General features: G+C 37.0%; 1 protein-coding gene across 1 annotated transcript in view; it reads right to left on the bottom strand.

The window, feature by feature from the left end:
• The window catches only part of HDAC9 (histone deacetylase 9), a 910,451-nt gene that overhangs the window by 833,435 nt on the left and 51,948 nt on the right, over positions 1 to 25,068 (bottom strand). The window contains 1 exon segment of the mRNA XM_055314616.1: positions 5,438 to 5,556. Coding sequence (XP_055170591.1) covers positions 5,438 to 5,462 — 25 coding nt within the window. The 5' untranslated portion in view covers positions 5,463 to 5,556.

Here is a 25,068-nt window from a genome sequence, read left to right as displayed (position 1 = left end):
ATGCCCACAAGGCCACAGCATTGCCCAATAACAAGAGGCAAACTGCACACTGCAGTCTATGTTTCAAAAATTCCTTTGGCTACATTTTTGTCAAAGTTGCATTATATAATTAGATTCATCAAAAGTAAAAGTCATGCTGGAATCATTCTATGGTTTAGGCAGCCTAATTTATTTACTCTTAAAAATGCCCAGGCTCAAATTATGTTTTCTATATTCTTGGGATCATACTAAAAATCTGATCTGGGTTAAAGTAAGTAGAAATCGGTTTTGAGTCTGGGGTTGGGGAGGAGGAAATGTACTCTATCTATAAGAATATCCTTGGGTCACCTCTGCATAAAAACAGGATGGCCTAGACAGCGGAGAATTCATATAAACCACAAGAATTTTCCCACATCTTATAATCTCTTCTAATTTTCAATAGCACTAGCTTTTCATTTAGCAGAAAGCAAAATAACTCAGTTATATATTAGCTCACAGGAGAAATACCTATATTCAGATAGGATTTAATGCTATATTTTCTGTTTTTCTAGAGTCTCAACATGAGAAATTCTGGGGCTTGTTAGATTAAAAAACATTTCTTCACTTTGCAAGTCATGGTGAAGAGCACTATGCAATCTGGTATCTAGTACCCACCCCCCACCCAAGTCGACCGCATAATTCTCTTTAGGGGAGGAATCTGAGAATCTGTATTTATAACAAGAGCCCCCAGTGATTTTATTATCTGACGTGTTTGGAAACTCCAGATTAGACGAGCCCTGAAGTCTTTCCTTCAGAGATTTAACAATCCTGATAAAAAAATTAATTACTAGAAATTGCATTCATACTGCTATACAGAAGAAATTAGTTTCTGCTCCTATATTTATAAAAATACTTAATACACTGAATGGGCCAAACTACTTACTCTTCTATGCCTCCACTAAAGGGTGCTGTCCATCAAGGTAGAAACCATGATTTAGTACTCTCTGCGTCCCCTGAATAACACACGGCCTGGCACAAAATGCTTAATGAGCTTTGAAAGACTATCCCAACTGCAGCAGTTAGCTGCCAATCTTATCCAGACAGTCTTCCCTCCATTCAGGCTCCTTGCCCCAAAGCAACACTCAATGCTCTAACTTAGAACATTACTGAGGCACCGAGATTAAAATAAAAACCAGTGAATTCTATATTCAAAAATCAGCACTTATTGTTTGACTGAATACATGATCAAGACAGTAATATTTAGTACTTGATATCAACTATAATTGAACATGGATGGAGAAGTTTTATGGGGAAAACAAGAATTCACACTATCCCCGAACCAATTTTCAAGACAAACATAAATACTCTGTCCAAAGCACTGACTATTAAAGAATTTCTGGAATAACTGGAGTGAGTCTATTTTTCTGGTGCACAATAACTCCTTAGAGCCCTTTGCAGAACAAAAGCAAAACAAATGGATGGTGATTGCCTCAGGCCAATTTAAGTCTCTTTTTAGATAGCTTTTTTTTTTTTAAAGGAGATGTAAGAAAAACACTTTTTCTAAGTCAAAAGATAAGGTTATTTCTCACCAATAGAACATATATGGTACCATGAAATACAGGCTAATAACAGCAGAAAAATGTTTTCATGTTTATGACCAGAACATTTTATTTTACATATGCAAAGTGCATTTCAGGTCTCTGATCATAGTTTGCATTTTAATAAATAGAAAAGACTCCCACCCACCTGGCCCATTTGCCATGACTTTCCTTAATTCAAATTTCATTCATAAAAACTTCCCAAACAGAATTAAGACCTCTGTATGCTGCTTTCAATAGAGCAGAGCACTTAAAGTAGAGTACACAAGGAAATTTTAATGATTCTAAAGTCAAATGAACTTAACTCAGTAGTTGTCTCATTTATCACCCACTTTTTCCCTTCTCATAACTGAACAAAGATCATGGCTGGCAAGAACTTACTCATAAAAACAGCAGCCTCAAAAGATCTTTTCATTTTATAAAGTCAATATTCTTATGGGGAAAGGTATCCTGACTTCAACTGTCAAATATTACTAGTTGTGAGCCAGTATCAGATATACATGGAATTAATCCAAGTATTTGGTATTATTTTACTTTACGTTTTTTTAGAGTTCAATGTATTTGTTCATCTCATGTATTATAATACATTTACCTATAAATGCTCTGAGTTTTTAAAAAAATGCTACAAGTTGTTAACATCTTGAGTAAAAAAGTTGATACCGGGCAGCCCTGGTGACTTAGAGGTTTAGCGCCGCCTTCAGCCCAGGGCACGATCCTGGAGACCCGGGATCGAATCGCACATCAGGCTCCCTGCATGGAGCCTGCTTCTCCCTCTTCCTGTGTGTCTGCCTGTGTGTGTGTGTGTGTGTGTGTGTGTGTGTGTGTGTGTGTGTGTGTGTTTCTCATAAATAAATAAATAAAATCTTTAAAAAAAAAGTTGATACTATTACCAACAGTATCATACTATTCCCTCCTTCTCTAGATGCACCTGGAAGCAAGGATTTACATCCACTTATTACACAACCAATAATCTATGCTGGGTAGACAATAAAACTTCTATTTAACTTCAGATCCCCTTTAATCACGCCTGTTTCTTCTCCCTCAGTAGGAGTTAGGTACATGCACTGTTTTCCTTCTTTCTTTTACCACACAAAGTTCGGTAAGTGTTCCTTCTGGCCATTACCTCCTTATATATACACATTTCTATACTTTACCAGTATACTGGTATACTTTACCTCTTAAGCAGTTATCTCAACAGCAACAAAAATCTCACTCTGCTCCCCACATAAGATGAGAAAACTAGTAGTGGTATCACCCTTACAGCAACTTTCCAAAAAAATACTACTTTTAAAATGAAATTAGATGTAATATGGAGCTACCTGAGAAATTCTCTAAGGTACCCATAGTTTACATTAAGTATGAAATTTTTCACCTGTTTATCTTCCTGCTATTTGGTACAGTTTTCTTTAAGCACATAACGTTTTTAAATATTTATTACATTGTACTGATTCTCTTCCTTACCTAAGGTTCCTGTATTCATTGTAAGCTAGTTACCTTTAAATAGGCTTTGATGGCCCAAACTGGGAATCCAACCACTTACATATAGTGTCATTAATGGGATTATGTGTTTTTCATTAAAAACAAGTGGGTCCAGGTTTTAGAAAGATGCTAAATAAAAACCACATAAACTCTGAAATTGCTACACTTGCACTACTTAAAAGTGAGTTTCATAAACTGAGTTTAATTATAATTTGGATCCAAATTATTCCTATATAGTTTTATCCTTCATTAGCCATGATGGCAGCTGCATTTTATGTCCATTTCAAATTACATATCCTGGTAAAGTTGCTGTTTCAAATGTTTCATTTGGATACAGCTGTTGTCACTGCCATAAATTCTATTTTCTCATCATTCAACCTGCCCTGTCACTCTTCCGTAAAGTCAGGGTGGGAAGTAAACAAACAATACAAGGAAGAGATGATAGAGATCGGTGGAGAATAGATGGACACGACAATTTTTATTGGTGTAGAGAATTAAAGACAAACCTCTATATGAGTTCTAGACAATGATTTCCAGAAATGGAGGGAGTTATCTGCCACTTTTGTACTCAGCCAATTTATTCCTACTGATATTTTTCTTCTTTGTATGAATTTTTTAAAATTCAATTAGCCAACATATAGTACATTAGTTTCAGATGTAGTATTCACTACTTCACCAGTTGCATAAAACACCCAGTGTTCATCACAACTTGTGCCCTCCTTAATGCCCCTCACTGTTACTCCATCCCCCCACTCGCATCCCCTCCAGCAACACTGTTTGTTTCCTATAGTTACGAGTCTCTCATTTTTCTTAATTCCTATTGATTTTTGTATGATTTTTAATGATACCAGTACATTCCAATTAAAGAAGAAAATGTTTGACTATGATGGTTCTAAATAAAATGCCTTTCTTAAATTACGCAATTCTGAAACATTAAATTCAAAATAAATAAATATATATTTAAAATGCAACATATACAAATATAAAACGCAAACATGATGTCAAATTCATCCTAACAGAAAGGATAATAATAGTATACTATAACTGTGATGAGCAATGTTATTCACACACAGGGCTGTCTGTGGGATGAGATGGGGCAGGGAGGAGCAGGTGAAGGAGCAAATATAGCAGTCTAGACCAGTGGTTCCCAAAGTGTAGTCTCCAGGTAAAAGTAACATCATCTGGGGCAATTTGTAATTCTTGAGCCACAGGCCAGACTTACAGAATCAAAAACTTTGAGGATGTGGTTAATTTTTAACAAGCCCTCCCAGTGATGCTAATGTATGCTAAAGTTTGAGAACCACTGGACTACAGAGACTCAGAGATAAGAAGCCTAGGTAACTAACTCTTCATCTGTTTATTCAGATGACAATGCCCATTATAAATAATGACTGTTAACTAAAACCTCTGAAATATCTTTACTACGTCACTTAGAAGCAACAGTCATAATTCTACCCTACAATGATGTCCAGCTCTACATTCAACATACAAGTTGGCAGGCAGACTATTGAGGAAGTGAGGAAAGGTTGATGAGACAGTGGAATATCTGGGCAGCTGATCTGGGTGTGGCACTCACAGGGTGAAAATCTTGGCAAAAATTTCCTTTTGTAAATCCTGAATATAATATTATACTAGATCCAACCTCAGGAGTTGGATAACTCAAGGATATCAATATGACAAAAGGATTTTTTTAAAGAATGCATAGAAACAAATTATCCTTTAATGATCCATGCAGAAAATTCTTTTAAAATTTGTCCATGATTAACGTGATATCGGACCCTACTCCATCATTCGTAGACTTGAATTATGTTTGTTCCAAAAGTGACACCCTGTTCCTGCAGGAATGGGTGTTGGCTCTGCTGATCACAACACTATGAGCCACATATTACACTAGGCTCAGAGGAAGCAGGTGCTGAGATTATTATTAAATAGGTATATAGGAAACAGAAGTGGCAGCAAAGAAGGCCAGGGAGGAGAAATATCCTTCCTGTGTGTCAAAGAGAGAAGGTGTAAATCCACAAGCTGATTTCCAAACCCCACAGCACAATTTAAGAGCATACAGACACATATTAGGTCAGAAAGACCATGCCTGTGAATTAGATACCTATGTCATATTTAATAAATATTAATAATGTCACAAAATTTAATCCAAATGCTACATTAGCAGCAGAAGGATTAAAGTCTAGTGCTCAGATAAGAATGCAAATGAAATTAGTGCCTGGAAAGCAAATCAGGTTATGTAATAGAAGATTAGTTATAGAATACGAAATTTAAAATTCATTATATCAATCTTTGTCAGACAAAAAAGTCCTTTCATTACTTCAACTGCTTGCTTTCAAGCAACACAAAGCAACATCTTTCATATAAAATCTGCAAATAGTTTAAGAAGGAATCAGACTGACCAGGCTGCACTGGAGAGCTCATCATGGAATCTGGAGAAGGATGAATAGGATGGGATACAAATTCACAACCTTCCTTCAGCTGTCAATGTTGGTCCCGGAGGAGCTGGTAGAGGTGAAACCTAGAATGTTAAAAAAAAAAAAAAGAAGAAGAAGAAAAGGTGTATGATACAGGTTATGTCAAGCCACAGGAAGAGACAGAACTGGCTTTGCATCTGAGCTCAGCCACAGGGGGACTGTGGGCCTCTGCAGCAGTCATATCAACCTCTCTGGTGTCTTAAGTCCTCACCCAAAAAAAAGCAAATTGACCAGTCATGCTTAAAGCACAGAAATATCGTGAACACCAAATAATATGATAGGTGTGGAAGCAATCTGTGAGGACGAAAGCCCTTCACAAAATTATAGTTTCCTGTTTTCTGTTCACTATAATTTGTTTGCTGTTATTATTATAGAAATTAAAAATATTTTTTGGAATTTGGATGTAAGTGTCTCATTATATAGTATGCTCAAATATCACTGTCAAAGTTCTCCTTGTTAGAGACAGGAGTTCTTAGTGAAAAAAAAAAAAATAATGGACTAAAATAAGGAACAAATAGGCCACAAACTATCAGAGTGACAGAAATCCTCTATTATAATTTCCATTTCTTCTTGCAATCTTTTGCAGTCTTGTTCCAGCCAAAAGTGATAACAGCCATAGTCTTTCAAGGAGTGGCACTTACGGGATAGACTTCTTGAAAGGAATTTAAGGGACTTTCTGCTTTTAATTTGAATGTACTCTCACTTCTAGACACTTCAGCAAAGGAAAAGCAAATGGAAGGACATTTTCCTCACAGTTTACTGGAATGTCAAAGTTTAAAAAAAGAAGAGGAAGAAGCTTTTAAAGTTGCACTTAATGAGTTTCTTACTAAAATAGTACATCCCAATTGCACTATTTTTATAGAGAGAATGCTGTAACGCTGAGAATTGTACTTCTCTTTATCTTGAGAATCCAACATATTTATTGGGACTCATTTTCCCATCAGTATCTTGAAAGTGTTATTACTATTTTTGCCCAAATGTATAAAGCAGGATATAAATACATATTTCCTTTGAAGAACTATGTAACATCACCAAGAATACCTAGCATACTTCAGAAGGTCTCTACATAGAAATAGACTACTTCCTAAAACAGTTAAGCAAGAGTCATCAGTTCAGCAGGCTACTTCTCATCTTACCTTTGGTCCTAGAAAAATATTAAAATATAGTAACAATAAAATGTATACTTTTATAAATCTTCAAAAATTATACTGATGTGCTTATTTTATACTTACTTGTACTTAATTATACTGATCAGCATTATTTTAAGAATCTTAATTTCCATGTTGATGAGAAAGCAATGTCTACAAAAAAAGATGAAAAATTAAAAGCAGAAAACTTCTGAATTTCTGTATCAGCAGAGGCATACTGACATTGACTTCTACATGAAAAGGTGTCATTGTCATATTTTAAAGTAATAAAATCATATGCATAATTCTTTGGAGTCCCAGAGTACTTTTAGACATATCACCATATGTAATGCCATTTTCACATCAACCTTGCTAATAGATACTTGTAACTCACACCTCCCTTGTTTTTTTTAAAAGATCTTATTTACTTATTCATTCATAAATAAATATGTCAGGCAGAGACATAGGCAGAGGGAGGAGCAGTCTCTCTGTGGGGAGCCTGATGTGGGACTTGATCCCAGGACCCTGGGATCATGACCTGAGCGAAAGGCAGACTCTCAACCACTGAGTCACTCAGGTGCTCTATCTCCCCTCCCTTTATGAGTGAGAAAAATGAGATATCTATGATCCACTACATAATTAAAAGATAGTAAAACAAAATCAAAACAAATTGAATGAGATTTGAATTTTATATGCTTTAAAATTAATGTGGAGTCTGAGGATTTGGGCATTTTTACTTTTTACATTGCAGTCTGACATATTTCATAAATGCTCTTGATACATTCTTGATTCTCAATGCACAATTTGATTTTAAATTATGAATAACAAAAAGTAAGACACAGGAAATTGTAAGAGTATGTAAGTGAAGTAATACTGAGAGATGTCTTTCATCAGGGGCTGAGTTACTCTGTGTTTAAAAAATTCTTTTTAATCTATAATGTCACTTTGTTCAATTAATACTTGTATATGTACAAATACAACTAAATTTAACCAGTAATCGCCAATGGTTTAATTGTGATAATACTAAAGCCAAAGTTTTATTACTTATCCACAAGTCTAAAATTTAAAAAAAGTCTCTATTTCCACACACCTGCCATTTATTTCCACAAACATACATAACAAATGTCCATGACATGCTGATTCATGGCTAGTTGCACATTGGTGGGTTTTGCCTTCAAAGCTTTAGACCTGACTTGCAAAATGAATCTCAGATGGAAATATGAATTTGGCTACAAAAATACCAGTAAATAACTATTTAAAATGTAAACTAATCTCTCTGCCATTCAGCCTTTTTAATAACTGCCTAATCATGACATATTCTTCTAATATTATGAAAGCCTTGTTATCTGAAAACTGTAAAAAGAAAATTAATATTCATTTATATGTTGATACACTCTAGTTTCTGTTTATTGCATCTCCATTCCCAATGAGCCACATTAAACCAAAATTATGATGACAACTAGAGCTGCATAATTGAACTACGGTCATTTTAAAAATCTCTCCTAAAATGTTTCAGGAGTATTGACCCTCTACTGATACATGCATCACACGTGTGTATATGTGTGTGTACAACACACATGCACATCATCAGCTACATAAATTTCTCTTTTCTCGTGGCCAACAAACAGATTAACAGCCTTGTTCACACATTTTAGGGACAAAACTGATAACAGAATTTTACACAAATTAAGGCAGTTTCTAGCTGCTTGGAAAAGAAAGAGAGGTCAGTAGGGGAACATCTGTCAATGCGAATGGGCTATTTATTCTTAAATCTTCTCCCACTTCTTTATCCAAATGAGCTGCAGAGAAACAGACTATTTTCTTAGAATGGGGGAATTTTCTCTTAGAACATTAGTCATTCTTACAATAACCCTGATGTAAAAATAATAGGAAACTAGCCTTCAAGTGAGCAGATAAATTTAAAAAAGGAAAAAAAAAAAGCAAGTAATGTTGATTGGGGGTACAGATTATCTAAGCAGATATGGAAATATATTTGCCTTCAATTAATAGTTTCAATTAATTTGCACATTGATTTGTCCATGCTGTAAAGATATATACATGAACATTTAAGGAGATAAACACAGGCACAGCAAGAGCAAAATTGCTGCTATGAATCTTTTACCTATTGAGATCCAAGAATGGCTACTTTGGTTCCTAAATATATTCCTTGAGCTACACAAATCCACAATAAGGGACTAGAAGTCTTGCTTGAAAAAGATCAGTTCTGGGAATCTCTGGGTGGCTCAGCAGTTTAGCACCTGCCTTCAGCCCAGGGCATGATCCTGGAAACCCGGGGTCAAGTCCCACATCAGGCTCCCTGACAGAGCCTGCTTCTCCCTCTGCCTGTGTCTCTGCCCCGCCCCCCACTCTCTCTTTCTCTGTGTGTGTGTGTGTGTGTCTTTCATGAATAAATAAATCAACTCTTTAAAAAAAAGAAAAAGATCAGTTCTGACTACAAGTTGGTCAACTGCCTACACATAAGTTACTGCACTGCCATAATATACTGGGATACAGAACAGTTCAACAGTCCAAGGGGGTGACACCTTGCAATGTCTTAGCTTGCCCATGCTGCCAGGGTAAGAAAGAACACTAAGACATTATATTGCCCAAACCCACAATGCTCCCATTAACATCATTGTGGGGTTGTTGCCATAGGTCCTTTAGCCATTCCATCTCCATGGCCTATTCCATAGCAATCACATGGCAAATCAGCAGAAGGTTGTAAAACATAGAAAATTTGCACAAGGATTTCCTCCTCTGATCTTCACAACAGCCCTTTGACATATACTGATAAGCCATTTTTTAAAATATTTCAGTTATTTATTCATGAGAGAAATAGAGGCAGAGACATAGGCAGAGACACAGGCAGAGGGAGAAGCAGGCTCCCTGTGGGGAACCCCATGCAGGACTTGATCCCAAGATCCTGGGATCATGACCCAAGCCAAAGGCAGACACTCAGTGCCGAGCCATCCAGGTGCCCCTGATAAGCCATTATCATTCCTACTTTATAGATGAGGAATTTGAAGCTTGAGAGTTTCAGGGATTTGTTCACAGCCATGCAGGTGGTAAAACGGAAGGGGGCTGGTCTTTTGACTTTTAGCCTACTGTACTCTGTAGCATCACTATGAATTACACACCACTTTAGCAGAGCTGCTTAAATATCAAGACTGTGTCTACCTAGTCATCACAATTTCAATAATGACTCATTAAGTAACAAGTCTCCTTTACTAAGGAACCTATCTAGACATTGAATAGACTGAACCCAGTCAAACAAAAACAACAAAACAGAAAATTTTGAATGAATGTCTACATGAATTCTCACAGTATAAGCTTTCATTTCCTTAGATTTGGACTTCATAGTCCTACCACAATCTTTTCTTGTTTTTTTTTTTTGTTGTTGTTGTTTTTTTTTAACTATGGTCTGAGCTTCTTACTACAGTTTCTTTTTCCCTTGTGGACAATTGGTATTATTTTGGACAATGTATCACTAAGAAAACAATGCTTTTGTAATTACGTAGCTAACAAAAACCATGCGTCTCTAAAATATCTTTCCCAGACATAGAGCAAGTTGTAATGCACAGCTCAGTCTACAAAGCCATTCACATTCATCCACAGGCCTTTTCTTCTTAGATGGAACCATTACCCCCAATTCCTCTAAAGAGTAAGCTCCATGGGCTGACTCAATTTGTAAATCTACTGTAAGAGATTTTATTGGTCAGATAAGCCTACTGTGCCAGAGCACTGAGTATCATTCGACCTCTCTCTCTTGCCTCAGAATGCAAAATTCTGCCAAAATTTTGTCTTTTAAGGAAAACACAGGAAAATTACTCTTAACATTCTACTCAATTCAACAAACTCTTATTGAGTGCATACAAGACATTCCATTATCCATTTTGGAAACCTTAGATTATATTTCACTTCTTGATTCTTGCACTTCTCACAAATAATCATCAAAGCCAGTACACTGTTTTAAAAATATCTTTCATATCTGGGCCCTCCTTTCATTACAATGAATGCTGCCTTACCTTAATTATTGATCTTTCTTCTAAGTATGTATGTATGTATGTATGTATGTATGTATGTATGTGTGTGTGTGTATTTGAAAGAGAGCACCAGCGCCAAGTGGGGGAAGGGGCAGAGGGAGATCGTATCTCTTTCTGCAAAGGATACCATCACCACTTCACTACCTCCCAGCTCAAACTCTTTAAAACCATCTTTAATGAGAATTCTTAACCAACCACTCCAAGTGAAAGGTCAGCTTCCTTTCTTTATATACCCTCCCACTGCGTCTTGTACCATACTTGGAATAATACCCCTTGTGTTAGATAATAACCCTTCTTATGTTAAGTACTTTTATCCACCATAAGACTATGTTCCTCAGTTCAGAGATTGTATTGTATTGATCTCAGTAATCCCTACACCCAGCATAGTACCTGGATCATGTAGGTACACAATAAATTCTTGATAAATAAGTCAACAAAGGGGAAGGACTAAACTAATGAATCTGTAGTTGCCTGACTTTCAGGCAGAATCATTTACCCAGTGTTTTAGTAGTGAGTTCTAAAGGACTAGAACATAGTCCTTTGATTTGGGTCCAAAAAAAGTACTCTATAGTTTGGGCCACCTCCTAGGAAGAGCAGAATGAGATGGGGTGAATGCCTTCATGGAAGACAAAACAAATTTGCTTGTGAATTATGTTATCCAAGATACCGCCATTTTCTAGGCTTTTCAATTGAAGCAATTTCTCAGATTATTGGAAGAGTTCTGCTTCTCACCTTATTAGCCTCAGCTTTTTCTCCTCTCAGGGAAATCCATTTCTTTTTTAGACAAGCTCTATAAACTCCATGATTATATCAAAATAAGCAAACCACTATTCATCAAGACACAAGAGAATGGGATACAGAGACTTAAGGATACTTGTTCCCCTTCAAGTAAGAACAGAAGCAGGATTGTGCAAATAATGCTCCTTACAGTATTTAAATTGTCTTAAGCAATAGGACCCTGGAGACTCTAGAGACTGGGAAACCAATGGACACAATGAGAGCCACACCAATGATACAGTCAATGATTTAACTTCACCTAATACCACAGCAGCCACCCAGTGCTCCAAATTACCAAACACTAATAAAGACTGACAAATCAACCTCTGTTGGCTCATTCTGGTCCCTGGGCAGTTACCTACACAAGACTACTGGCTTCGCTCCCCACCTGGTTGCCAGATGTTTGCTGACTTCACCTTTGAGCACAGCTAAGAACAGAATATGTCACCCAGAGGGCTACACATGTCACATGCATGCTCTGTGCTTACATTTTAAAAGTAAATAATAAGATCCATTCTAAGACTTTTAGGAGAGCCATTTAAGCACAGGCTACAATGTAGGTGTAATATAGAGCAGGGAACGCAGCTTGGGAGGTTAGTTATGCATATATTTTGCATATTTAAGATGGAATTCAGTAGTCTATACTATAAATATAACTCAATGGTAACATCTAAAAATACCTAACACAATCAGAAGTGGTCTGCTGGTTATTTCATTTCATAAGAAGTTGTTCTGCCAACTACAGTACCTGCACTAATAAAATAGACCTTTTCTTAGTAAGTCTTGTTTTTTAAAACACTGAGCATAGCCCCAGGGACTCCAGTATCCAAGTCATATCCTAAATGGCTTCTATATAACGAAAACCATTTATCAAAAACTCTTACTGCACCAATTTTTATTGGATCATCTTTGAAAGCCCCTACCCGCAACTTCCCTCCTTGGACAATAGGGAATAGGGAGTCACAGCCACCATTATCATCAGTTTGAGTTTAAAACTAGAATCACAATACCCAGAAACTGCAGGACATACAAGGCTCCTTTTCAGTCATGGCAAAGGGGTTGTTAGAAAAAGAGCTTTGTCTACCTGTAAATACACACGAGACAGAAGTCCAAAATAGAATTGTGAAAAGGAGTAATAGTCGAAGTGAAGGAACTTGTAACAGACAACCTCTGATACCTGGGCAGCAGGAGGGCTTTGTAACTCTTACACTATAACCTTCCCTGCAGAAAACTGCCCGATCAAGCATGCTTAAAAGAACCTGGCTCCCGGTCTACTCCCTTGCTAGTGTGGAGGCACGGGTATGATCAGCTAGCCAAATACAAAAGACCTTTATCCATTGCTGCAATTTAGATTGACATAGTTCTCTTTTCCAAACTTCAATATTGAATACATTTTTTTAAATGTCTGTGATTTCTTTAATGCTACAACCTACCTCTTGAAGATCTGATAATCCCTTCATGCAGCAAATTGCCCATGTAACATGTCTCACTAGCTGGGTGGTATGGAAGTCAATTAACCTCTCTGAGCCTCAGATGCTTAAACATGAATTATTTAACTCACCAGGTCATTGTGAGGCTTGGAAAAAATAAATGTAAAGTAATCGGTAAGGAGAAAGTGCACAAAAATGTTGACTATTATTATCATTATTAGTATAGAAATTGTGTTGTACTTCAGGCCAACTCCATCCCAGGAGGAAACTGTGATACACAGTGTCTCTCACCCTAGAACAAGTTCTGCGGCACAGCTATTAATCTTTCTCACTCCACTAGGGTTACAACAGGGATCTAATTACTAAAGCTTTTCTCCTTTCTTTTAGAAAGCAAATGTGCATTCTAAGGAAATACAGTGTGCCACTGTTCGCTTGTGAATATACCCTGTTTACCCTAATCTTTCACTGATTGATGTTACTAATACATTTTTTAAATCACTTCTTGAGTATTGATGGAAAGGAAAGCATAAGAATATCAAAAAACAGGGACAATTATCACTTTGTAGAAATCTGAAAAGAAACAGGAAGTATACTCCCCAAGCACTGTATAAATCCTTCCATAAAGAACTTTTGTTTTAACAGATCACCTTAGGAATTTCAGTAGACACTAAGGCCTCTCCTCCTATCTTGAGGAGGATTTCACTAATCATTTTACTCACTGTTCTATCTATTGCTGTTGGTCATTTCGATTTCAAGCCAGCCAACACATATCTCCAGACACAGACAGTCATTTCCTGAGGGGTGGAAATGACAACAGCAGCATTCCTACACGATGAAGAAGGGAAACGAGATACTCCTTGAGCCACAAGGGCCGCTGCTTGTGCTGCAAAAGATGGCAGGTGCATGGGCTACCTCCCCAATCAATACCCACACTGTCACTGATTCCTTTTACTCCCCATTTCTCTTTCACTCTCTTTTCTACTAGTCTTCTCTAGAATCTTCCAATTGAACAGGTCATTTACTTCATTGATCCTTTTCTGAAGAACTCTCCCTTAACTAATGAATTGAACCAACCTCCCATCTCGCTGCCTCCTTATCTCTTCCCAAAGAACTATAGTTTATACCTAAGATTTATCTCAATTTCATCCCTCTCTGGTTCTTTTCTTGCCCGTGCTTTTTCTTTCTCTACAGAGACTTCCTTTGAACACACACTTGTATCTTAGGATACCTCTCAATTTCCAGAATACACTGATATGCAAGAAATAAATCATCACAGGGCACCAGGGTGGCTCAGTCAAATATATGCCTTCAGCTCAGGACATGATCCCTGGGATGGAGCTCCACATCAGACTAGCTGCTCAGCAGAGAGTCTGCTTCTCCCTCTGCCCCCCAACCCCCGGTTCATGCTTGTGTTCTCTCTCTCTCTCCCTCTCTCTCTCTCTCTCCAAAATAAATATTTTTTAAAAAGTAAAGAAAGAAATCATTGCATCAAATACCTTGTTCTTTGAACTTTACCCTACCAATTATTACTGACTTTTCTAACTGACACAAACCTACCATTTATATTCAGATTAAGATCAACCCAGGTTCATGCTATGAAACTTTGCGCCAAATATAGCATAAGAGCAATAGTTTTAACTACACTTGAACGCAATATCCACTAGGAATGTTCAATATGGAGCCCAGAGGGTAGCTCGGACAGTTCTTGCCTCACAGATTTCACACCAAGGATCTCTCATAGTGTGATCCAAGGACTGCTCTGAAAATGCAGATTCAGATACTTGGCACTGATCTAAGAACCTCCTAGATTAGAATCTTTGGGACAAAGGCCCAGAAACAATGTTTTAACAAGCTTCCACAATGATTCTTAACTGAGCCAAAATATGAGAACCACTGAATATATGAACAATTAAAGAAACAAAATAACAAAACAGAGAGAGAGAGAGAGAGAAACACAGTGAAAAAGTGCACTGGCTTCATAGTCTAAATGACCTTAATGTAAATTCCACCTCTCTGATTTTCTTATTTTATTCTCACAGGCAAATTATTTTACTACTATGACCTTTAGTTTGCTCACCAGTAAGTTGCTGACTCTAAGACTCACTTGTAGGGACAAAAAACAATATATTTAAAATACTTAGCAAAGTTTCAACCAATGTAAGATACCATTATGATATTCAGGGTCTCTGCATTGCAAAGTGCCACTGGAATTGTAAAACTGCAGCCCTCATAGGTATTATTTCTTAAGAGGAACAGGACAGGGCACGTGCTACAGGGATTTGAAAGGAGCTTTCATTGTACTGAGATAGAAGGGAGAAGGTACCATGGCAGAGGTGGCACACAGCTTTAGGGTACTGAATGTGATTCAAACATGCACTATTGGCAAAAATGTCCTTTCCAGGAAATTTCCTAAGTCCCAACACCTCACTCAGTAAATTGTAAATAGCTTCAAGAAACAATTTTAAAATTACCTTGTTATGTCCTTCAACTATTTCACGATTAAAATGATCTATTTTTGTATTCCCATACCATAAATTATTTTCAGTATTAAAATAATCCTCAAAGTTATCTCAAGCTCTGTGCTAGTAACAGGATGTTAGTAGTTGTTTTATGTAGCACATTCCATTCCCTAAAAGATGACAGAATTTTATACAGACTGCTTCTCAAGTACATCATGTTCTTTATATACAAAATGACAGTGCGGACTCCTGCCAGGAGGGGGTACTCTGGATTGTTATACTATTATTGCTGATGGGTTGCAGCTTTTCCATCACCTCTTTGAAGAACTGTGTGAAAGACATCCACTGGGGGTCAGGAAGGTTGCCTTTAACAAAGATGAAGATTCACCTGCCCCAGGAAGCTAAATGGCTCATGACAGGATCAAGAGACTTGATCCCATTAACAATATACACTAATCAATTAAGCCAACTCACTCTAAGCCAATCTTATAAATCTCATTATTCCTATGAAGAATAAAGAGAAATTCCTACTCTATTTCAAAAAATGGAGAGAAGTTTCAAATTCCAAAACTTGCAAAAATAAGGTAACAATTACTGCGTATATAAATACAATTTCAGAATTCAAAACAAACTCAGTGCTCAATCCATAGGATGTATATTTCCTATGAGTGAGAAAGCCTCCTTTGAAATGGAGTATCTGCCTAAAAACAAAGGGGCTGAAGCAACTCATTTTACTGCAGGCAACTTCTATTAATGTCACATAGGGGAAGATACAGTCTTTGCTTTCATATTCCAGTTCTGCAGGAAAAAATATTCATATATATGTGTGTGTGTGTGTATATATATATACACACACACACACATATATATACACATATTAAAATAGACTGAGACAGATCAACACATATAAATAGCTCAATGCAACATCTGTAGCAGTCCTTAAAATTGTATTAAAGTCCTTGCTGTTTATCAGGTTGGTAAATCATATCAGCTCCTAGTTATTTAAATTGCCAGTTGCCGGGCAACCACATCTTCTGTCAACTGTCATTCACTCTTAAGTTCCTCTGCAACACTCCTTTAAGAAAAAAAATAGTGAAAAATTCTTGAGATGCTTATTTTGGGCATCAGAAATGCACTTAATTTTATCCCTGAGCTTAAAGAGTCTGAGACTTGTGTGATATTGAGAAAATAAACACGTTCAGTGAGTTGGAGTAAGAGCAGTATATAGTACAGGTAGTGATGTGGATGAGTACCCAGACAGAAAAGTTGAGAGACATTGTTAAAGGAAGTTTTTCCTCTGGAACTTGGTCCACGGTAAAGGTATGTTTGTGATAGAAGCGTTCCAAAAGAAAATATGCACTGAGGGAAATAGGTGATTCTCAACAAAACTGATGTCTAGTTATTTTTATAATCATGCACTCACCACTAAAGGATGAATAAGCATTATAGTCACCAGTAATCAACAATGCCTAGCTTCTGACAAAAAAAAAAAATAATTACAAATAATTTACTGCCATCTCATGAAAATTTCTACTATATAAATGTTTCATTTTCTTGGATGTAAATCAGCATCCATTATTTTACTCACTCCAAGAGTTATCTACCAGTAGTATAAAATTCCTCTTCAAGGTCAGAGTGCTCCTCAGTCACGAAGATAATATAATGCAGTATCTATGCAATTGATTCTACCAATACAAGTAGTTCTAGAAGTGTTGCTCCCTGTCTCTCTGGACCTCAGTTTTAAACTAGATCATCCCTGGGGGCACCTGAGTGGCTCAGTGGTTGAGCATCTGCCTTTGGCTCAGGTAGTGATTCCGGGGTCCTGGGATAGAGTCCCACATTAGGCTCCCCACAGGGAGCCTGTTTCTCCCTCTGCTTATGTGTCTGCCTCTCTATGTGCCTCTCCTGAATAAACAAATAAAATAAAATCGTTTAAAAAATATTAAAAAATAAACTAGATTAACCCTGAAGTTCTTCATAGCAATAAAATTTCATAAACTCATCAACCTTTAAATTATATAGTTTTCAACAAGTGCAGCCTGTATAAAACTGGGCCAACCCAATAAATCAGACTTGTGTTGCTACAGGTCACAAATACAGAAACATACACATATGTAAACAAAAAGCAAATTATTAAAATGAACAATTTACTGTTATACAAACATTTAAAAATCAAAAGGAATATCTTCATGACTTCAAGAAGGATATAATTTCTTCAACAAAACAGAACTTGTCAACTTTGAAATTAAAACCCTTGTGCAATCAAAGAAACTCTGGAAAAGTGTAAAGATAAATCACATCGAGGAAAAAATATTGCAATGAAAATAGCCAACAAAGAATTAGGAACAGGAATATTTTAAGAACACCCATGAATCAGTAAGAAACCAAACCAAAACAAAAAAAGAACAATTTAAGAATAGGAAAAGGAAAGGAATGGGCAATGAACTGAAAGGAAAATTTCAGCAGCCAATGATTATATGAAAAGATGCTCAATGAGATACCAATCATGCTCGTCAAACTGGGTATCCTTTTTAAAATCGTATAATCCTAGTGTTGGCAAGGATATGAAACAACTGAGATTTCACTTTCAGAGAGCATATTCTAGACACGTACCACTTAGAATAGAAACTTAAAACTATGTAGTCAAGAGGAAGATTTATAACACCCTATGACCTGTGGGAGGCAGAATAATGATGTCCCTAAAGATGTTCCTGACCTAATTCCCAGAACCTGTGAATATGTTACCTTATGTAGCAAAGGGGGATGAAGGTTGCAAACAGAATTTAGTTTGCTAATAAAATAACCTTAAAATAGGGAGATTATCCTGATTATTCAGGTGGGCCTGATGTATTCACAAGGGTTCTTAAGAGTGGAAGACAGGCAGAAGGCAGATGGAGATGTGACTATGGAATAGCAGAGAAATGCAACAATGCTGGCTTTGAAGACAGAGGAATGAGGCCACAATCCAAAGAAATTGAGCACTCTCTACAAACTGTGAAAGCAAAAAAATGGATTCTTCCCTAGGGGTTCCGTAAGAAATACAGCTCTGCCAACACCTCTTCCATTTAACCCATCAAAGCCTGTGTCAGACTTCAAATCTCCAAAACTGAGAGACAATAAATTTGTGTTTTTTTAAGCCAGCAGGTTTGGGGTAATTTGTTTTAGCAGCAATAGGAAACTAATAAATGACCCAGCAATTATTCTCCTAGGAAAATTCTCCCATGCAATTACTTGGGCAAAATCACAAAAATGTTCACAGAAAGATTATTTAGAACAGAAATTTTGAAAATGATCTAAATGTTCATCAACAGGACAATGAATATATGAATACAGTGCTAATATATAATAAAAGAATACTCTATAGTAATTAATATAAAGGACCGATAACTATATACATCAGTATCAATACATTTCAAAGCTTACTGTAAATTAGTGAAATAACCAAGACATTATTTGTACAGCATACCATTTGTAGAAGGTCCAAGAACATACAAAATGACATGGTAATATTTGTGAATAAATATATTATAGCTAAAGAATAAATAAATGGGTAGGAATGATAAATATCATACCCCCAATAGCTCCTATCTTTGAGTGAATGCAACGAACAGAGTGCTTCAAATACATCTTAAAAGCTTACTTCATAAAACAAGAAGTCCTGGGCAGCCCAGGTGGCTCAGCAGCTTAGCACCGCCTTCAGCCCAGGGTGACCTATCCTGGAGACCCTGGATAGAGTCCCATGTCAGGCTCCCTGCATGGAGCCTGCTTCTCCCTCTGCCTGTGTCTCTGCCTCTCTCTCTCTCTCTCTCTCTCATTCTCCCTCTCTCTCTGTCTCTCATGAATAAATAAATAAAACTTAAAAAAAAAAGTCCTGAAGTAAATAGGATAAAATGTAAAGATCTGACAGGCACATAGGCATATATATTAAATTATTATTAAATTTATTGTTCATATTTTTGTTACTGAAATATTTCACAATAAACAACATATGCTCAATGATGTATTTCCCACATGTCCACTGACAAACAGGCAACCCAGTTCTCTCCAAGTTCACAGAAAATGATCTCACCCAAGGAAGTATCCCTATTAACTTGCCAATTAAAAGACAAAAATACCAAAAAGCAAATATCAATATTTGACCCAATTTTTGTAACCTTCCAAATGTACACTGAAGTAAGCAAATTTTTATTTTTATTTTTATTTTAAGCAATTTCATCTTACTTCTGAAAGTCAAGAAGTAATTCACATTGGGAGAATTTCTTCTGAGTGTCTCCAAATAGGCACACCCAGGTGTGAAGAGGTCTATTTGTAAGTGTGTATTTATGAAATGGACTATAATAAATATGCTGTCACCTTTCAGACCAAAAATTGAGATGGTTCATTTAGAAATACAGTGTTTTAAATAGTTGTCAGACAAAATGATATTTTAACTATCATCATAAAAATGCTCCATCAATAAGTAGTAATAAACTTGTTTGCTAGAGCACAAATATTAGGGAAAAAATATAAATCTCCTTTTTATGGTTTAATATTTTCCCTTTATTTATACTTCTATCAAACATGTTTCAATTCCTATTTTTATCTTTTTCAAGTGGCAATGTCTGTGTAAAGCCCTGAGGGCACTAAGAGTAGGAAATGATTATTCTGCTTCTTAGGAAAATATAAGAAATGAGGGGGTTTTCCAACTTTGTCTGCTTTTCCTACTGAACTGGAAAACTTTAACTCTTTCTCTAGGAAGCATTCATAACTTACAATACTGGCACTAAACTGTTTTTGATACAAGAAAAATATAACCATAATCTAAGAATAATGTATAATAAATATATGACTGGTGAAAGCAGAAGCATTGTACTAAGCCAATTGTTATTAACATAAGGCTTGTTACTTAATCTCTAGAAAGCCAAGATCCCTGTCCTTTAGGGCTGAGAAAGCTAAATTAATTATATTTCATTCTGGGTGGCACAAATTTAATACTTCTGCCTGCCAAAATGCCAACCACAACATAAAAAGCAATAATAGCAACTCTAAAGAAAAACATGTTCCTTTGTTCTTTCCCTAGCCAAGCCTGACTCCCGACAATATACTTCAATCAACAATTCTGAATATTCAACATGAAGACATGTCATATGATTATGCCTAAAATAAAAAATAAATGTACCATTCCAGGTTAAATTTATATAATACTATTTGAGGTATTAATGGACTAAGAACTATCATCTAGGAAACAGTGACTTAACTATTCCAGCCAGATGATATCTTATAGTCAAAGCTTATCACTTTGATAACTTGCATTTATGCAGAACATTACTACCTACAGCATTCAAGAATCACTCTTCAATAGAATAGAATCTTCTTCAATAAGACCCCTTCTGCTTCTTGATCTTACCTTCTGTTATCCTTTTCTCTAACCAATCAGCATGAAGACACCTGGGTTGGTGTCTACAAATTTTCTACCTGTCTCTTCTCCAGAGAAATGTCATCTCTTATGCTATCCACTTCTTCTGAGGGGTCTTCCTCTCTGGCTAGGACCATTTCCTCCTAGGTCAAGTTCCTAGGTCACGCTCCCTAAACTTAATGGAACAGGGATCTCTGAAACCATCTTGGCAGTGTTTTCCTCCTTTAGAGGAAATTCCCCACTCACCTCAGACAGACAGATCACCTCTACTGAAAAAATCCTCTGTCAAAAACTCATCAAATTCTTCCATTGATGAATAGATTATAAGCATTTATTTTTTTTTTTTTAAGATTTTATTTTTTCACACACAGAGAGCGAGGCAGAGACACAGGCAGAGGGAGAAACAGGCTCCATGCAGGGAGCCCAACGCGGGACTCGATCCCGAGTCTCCAGGATCACACCCTGGGCTGAAGGCGGCACTAAATCACTGAGCCACCCAGGCTACCTAGATTATAAGCATTTAAAAGATATTCTTTACAGGGAGTTAAGATATGCCTCTCTGTAAGTTCTATGTACTGCTTTACTTCACTCATTCTTCTCTGGGTGATCCAAAATCTGTTATGTTATATATTCATTCAATTATTTTAATGTTATTCTGTTCCCTTCAAATCTTTAACACCCTCTGTTTATCCAAGTAAGCCTTTGTAACTTAATACCCTCAGCCCCATAATATGCCCAGCTCCCACCATCAATCACTCTTAAGCTAGCATATGACTAGTAAATGCTTGGAGAGAGTACAGTGGCATATAGGAAATAGCAAAGCCCTTACCAGTTCAGCCAATCTAAAAGCATACTATTGCACTCAGTCCCCTCACATCACCCTGGGTTTATTACTTCAAATTATTTATTTCTAGTGACATTATCTTACTTATTTGTTGCTTCTTGTTGGGTGTATGTCTCCCACGGCTAGTCTACAAAGTCCATGAAAGTAAAGATGCCATCTACCTAATTCACCAGAGAACAGTACCTGACATATGACAGTCCATATATACCATTGATTCTTCAAATAAAACCTACCTAAAATATTGCTTCTCAATAATTTTCACTGGACATATTCATATATATTCTGGATCTCTTATTGACCTATGTCATATAATGTCTAAGTGCCGGCCATAAACTGTGGAAATACAAAATGAGTGAAATTTAGTTTTTGTGGACGGGTGGGGGGGTCCCCAGAATTGGTGATGACAAGGTTAAGTTCTGGGGAGGAACATAAAAATATCATTCAAAACATGTATTTGTAACAAACACGAAGCACTGCAACGCCATCCTGTTTCATTTTTTTCAGACTTCAGGAGGTTTGAGACTTCAAGAAGGTTAGAAGAAATGTTGCTATTATAGGTACAAGGAACAGCCCTGGTGAACAGTGCAGAAGTAAGAGAAAGGACATTCTAGGAACTGCTACCAAAGAATATGATGGCCAAGGAGAAGGTTGGCGGGGGGGGGGGGGAATGTGAGGAGTGGACTTGGGAGTTATCAGGGCAGATTATGAAAAGGAGGGCAGCGAGAGCCTCTGAAAGAATTTTAAGAAGAGTATGACCTCATCAGGTCAACATTTAGAAAAACAGAAAATGCTGGTGTCAGAATAGTGCATTCAGCAGAGAAGGGGATGATTAGGGGCAGGATGATGGGGAAGAAGCTGCTGCAGAATTCCAAAGAGATGACAAGAGAGTGAGATAGGAGGATGGACGTGGACCACAGAGTAGGCAGCAGGTATATTCAAGGCAGTAGAGCCAACTGGGTCAAATGATAAAAGGGTGAGTGAAAAGGGACATTAAAGATGACCCCCAAGCTTTCTGACTTGATGAACTAGAAGGGGGCCCAGTCACAGAATCAGGATCAAGAATAGGAAACAAGAAGCTCAGAAGCCTTCACCTTCCTAAACAGAGGGAAGGAAAGACAACATCAGTATGGTGCTCCCTAAGAACTGGTATTTAAAGGGATCTTACCTCCTTTAGTCTTTTTTTTTTTATTTCCAAATTTTCTTTAAAAAATGTGTTTTTCATAACCAGAAGATATTTTTACTTCTGATTTTTTTCAATAACACTGGTTTTGTTATTTTGTTTCCTTATTTCCCATTGAAGAGTCTGAATGTCATTAAAATCAAAACTAGATGATCCACGTAGATAGATTTAGGGGTTTGGAAGTTTTATTTTTTGGCATAAATATAACCACCAATATAAGACTGTGATATTACCAGGTGAGCCATGTCAACCTGGGTTTTAATGTGGTTATCTGTTCATGCCAGAAAATTTTTGTGTAATGCCTACTACTAGGTCATACCGTGTATAGCCAAATTCTGCACAAAATTAATAGGTAAAATAAAAGGGACACTCATTTCCTCTAATTTGTTTTCAGTTTTTATTTAGTTATAGCAGACACTCATCTTACTTATAGACTTAACATCTTGGACATGGTAATTTAAACAGATTTTGTCATCCCTGCCAATAAACAGAACTCTTATATAACATGCCATCTTCATAAGCAGATTGACCACAAGCACCACATACGTGGAATTTTTTCAAAAGTGTCTTAATGTAGACAGTTGTATGGTAAGGGTTAACAAACAGTCTAACTCCATCTCCTGATTTCTTTGAGGAACTTTTTTCTCTAGGTTTTAGGAAAAAATCATTACTAGTATTTGCTATAAAATTCAAATATGCCACTATGGAGATTTATTCATTTAGCAAAGTCTAGGTGCATGGAATGCACCAGTTACAAGAGATGAGGGGAAAAAGCTCCCTGCCTTCATGTAACTTACATTTGGGTAAGAAAGCAGCAGAGGGTAGAGTTTTCATATTTCTACAAGGTAACTGTAAATCTGAAGTGGTTCAAAACTAAAAGAACCAAAGAGGGGAACTGAAGGATCTTGGTGGGACTGAACACCCAACAACTAAATCCAATGGTTCTGTACATGCTACTCATACAATGGAAGATTTTAACATAAGAGGATCCCTCAGCTTAGTGCAGTGTTTGCTGCTATAGGTTTGCTTCACAGACTCAAATGCAAAAAGAGATGGAATCACAAGATGTGAGCATAAAACCAAATACTCTTGACCTGCCAAACCCTCTGAGAGGGGGGATAACCAGGTTCCATTTCAAGAGAAGCAAAAATCAGCAGCCCTATGAGCCACCAGAGATGAAAAGCAGAGGACCAGGTGAACTGGGAGGCTTTCAGATTCACTTGAGATGAGCTGGTCCCAAAAAGGTCAAAACTATGGTCAGTTGTCCCTTCTGTTCAAAGCAGAGAAACAGCTAGGGAATTAACAGAACACCAAGTCCCCTGCAAGATGAAGAAGGGACAACAAAATTCTACACAGTAATGCTGACCTCATCCCAGTAACAACAGAACAGATTTTCTTAACATCTTGGGGGCATTGCAGACTCCAAAGCACTTAATCTTCAAACATGCATTTTTTTTCAAAAGGGAGAAGAATCTCAAAGATAGGAATGAGAATTGCCAGAGGGGGTAGGAAGGAAGAATAGGCAAGGTGAGGGGTCCCCTCTGAGGGTTACTCCTCTGATTATTCTGGAAGACCTTATATTTTAAGGTAGAGTTTCACTGAGTCAAATTAAGTTACTTTTTTTAGGCCAAATGAAGGTACTTCTAATTTCTTCCACAGTCCCATACAGCGGGTGAGGAAATGGAGGAGATCCTTAGACATAGGTTCTTTGTAGCTTAGGCCCATTTTCTCTAAGCAACAGAAGAGTAACTCTTACACAGACAGCAGGTGGGCAGGGGTTGGGGGTTGGAATTCTTCAGGTAGGACTTTTTACTCAATTAGGATATAGGAAAATAGTCCTAAAACAATGAAGAACTAGGATCAATTTGATAATTAAGAAACTAAGGATTTGAGGGTGCCTGGGTGGCTCAGGTAGTTGGGCATCTATCTTTGGCTCAGGTCGTGATCTTGGGGTCCTTGGGGTCCTGGGATCCAGACCTGCACAGGGCTGGCTCCCTTCTCAGCAGGGAAATCTGCTTCTCCTTCTGTCCCTCCCCCTGCTCATGTGTGCTCCCTCTCTCCCTCAAATAAGTACAATCTTTAGAAAAAAAAAAAAAAAAAGAAAAGAAAAGAAACCAAGGATTTGTTTAGGGAACTCATGATTCAAGGAACTGATAGTGTATTGTAGGCCCTATCCAATATTTGCTTTCTGTATCCAAAACTCTGCTTACACCATAGTGTAAATATTATTTACCATAGTATTTAAAGTCTATAAGGCAAATATTTTTAAAAATAGTATCTTAGAACAAGATCAAGACTGTG

This window comes from Nyctereutes procyonoides, unplaced genomic scaffold, assembly GCF_905146905.1.
Source record: "Nyctereutes procyonoides isolate TBG_1078 unplaced genomic scaffold, NYPRO_anot_genome, whole genome shotgun sequence".
Taxonomy (NCBI): Eukaryota; Metazoa; Chordata; class Mammalia; order Carnivora; family Canidae; genus Nyctereutes; species Nyctereutes procyonoides.
Note: the sequence above shows the minus strand (reverse complement) of the source record. Positions and strands in the feature narration are given on the sequence as shown.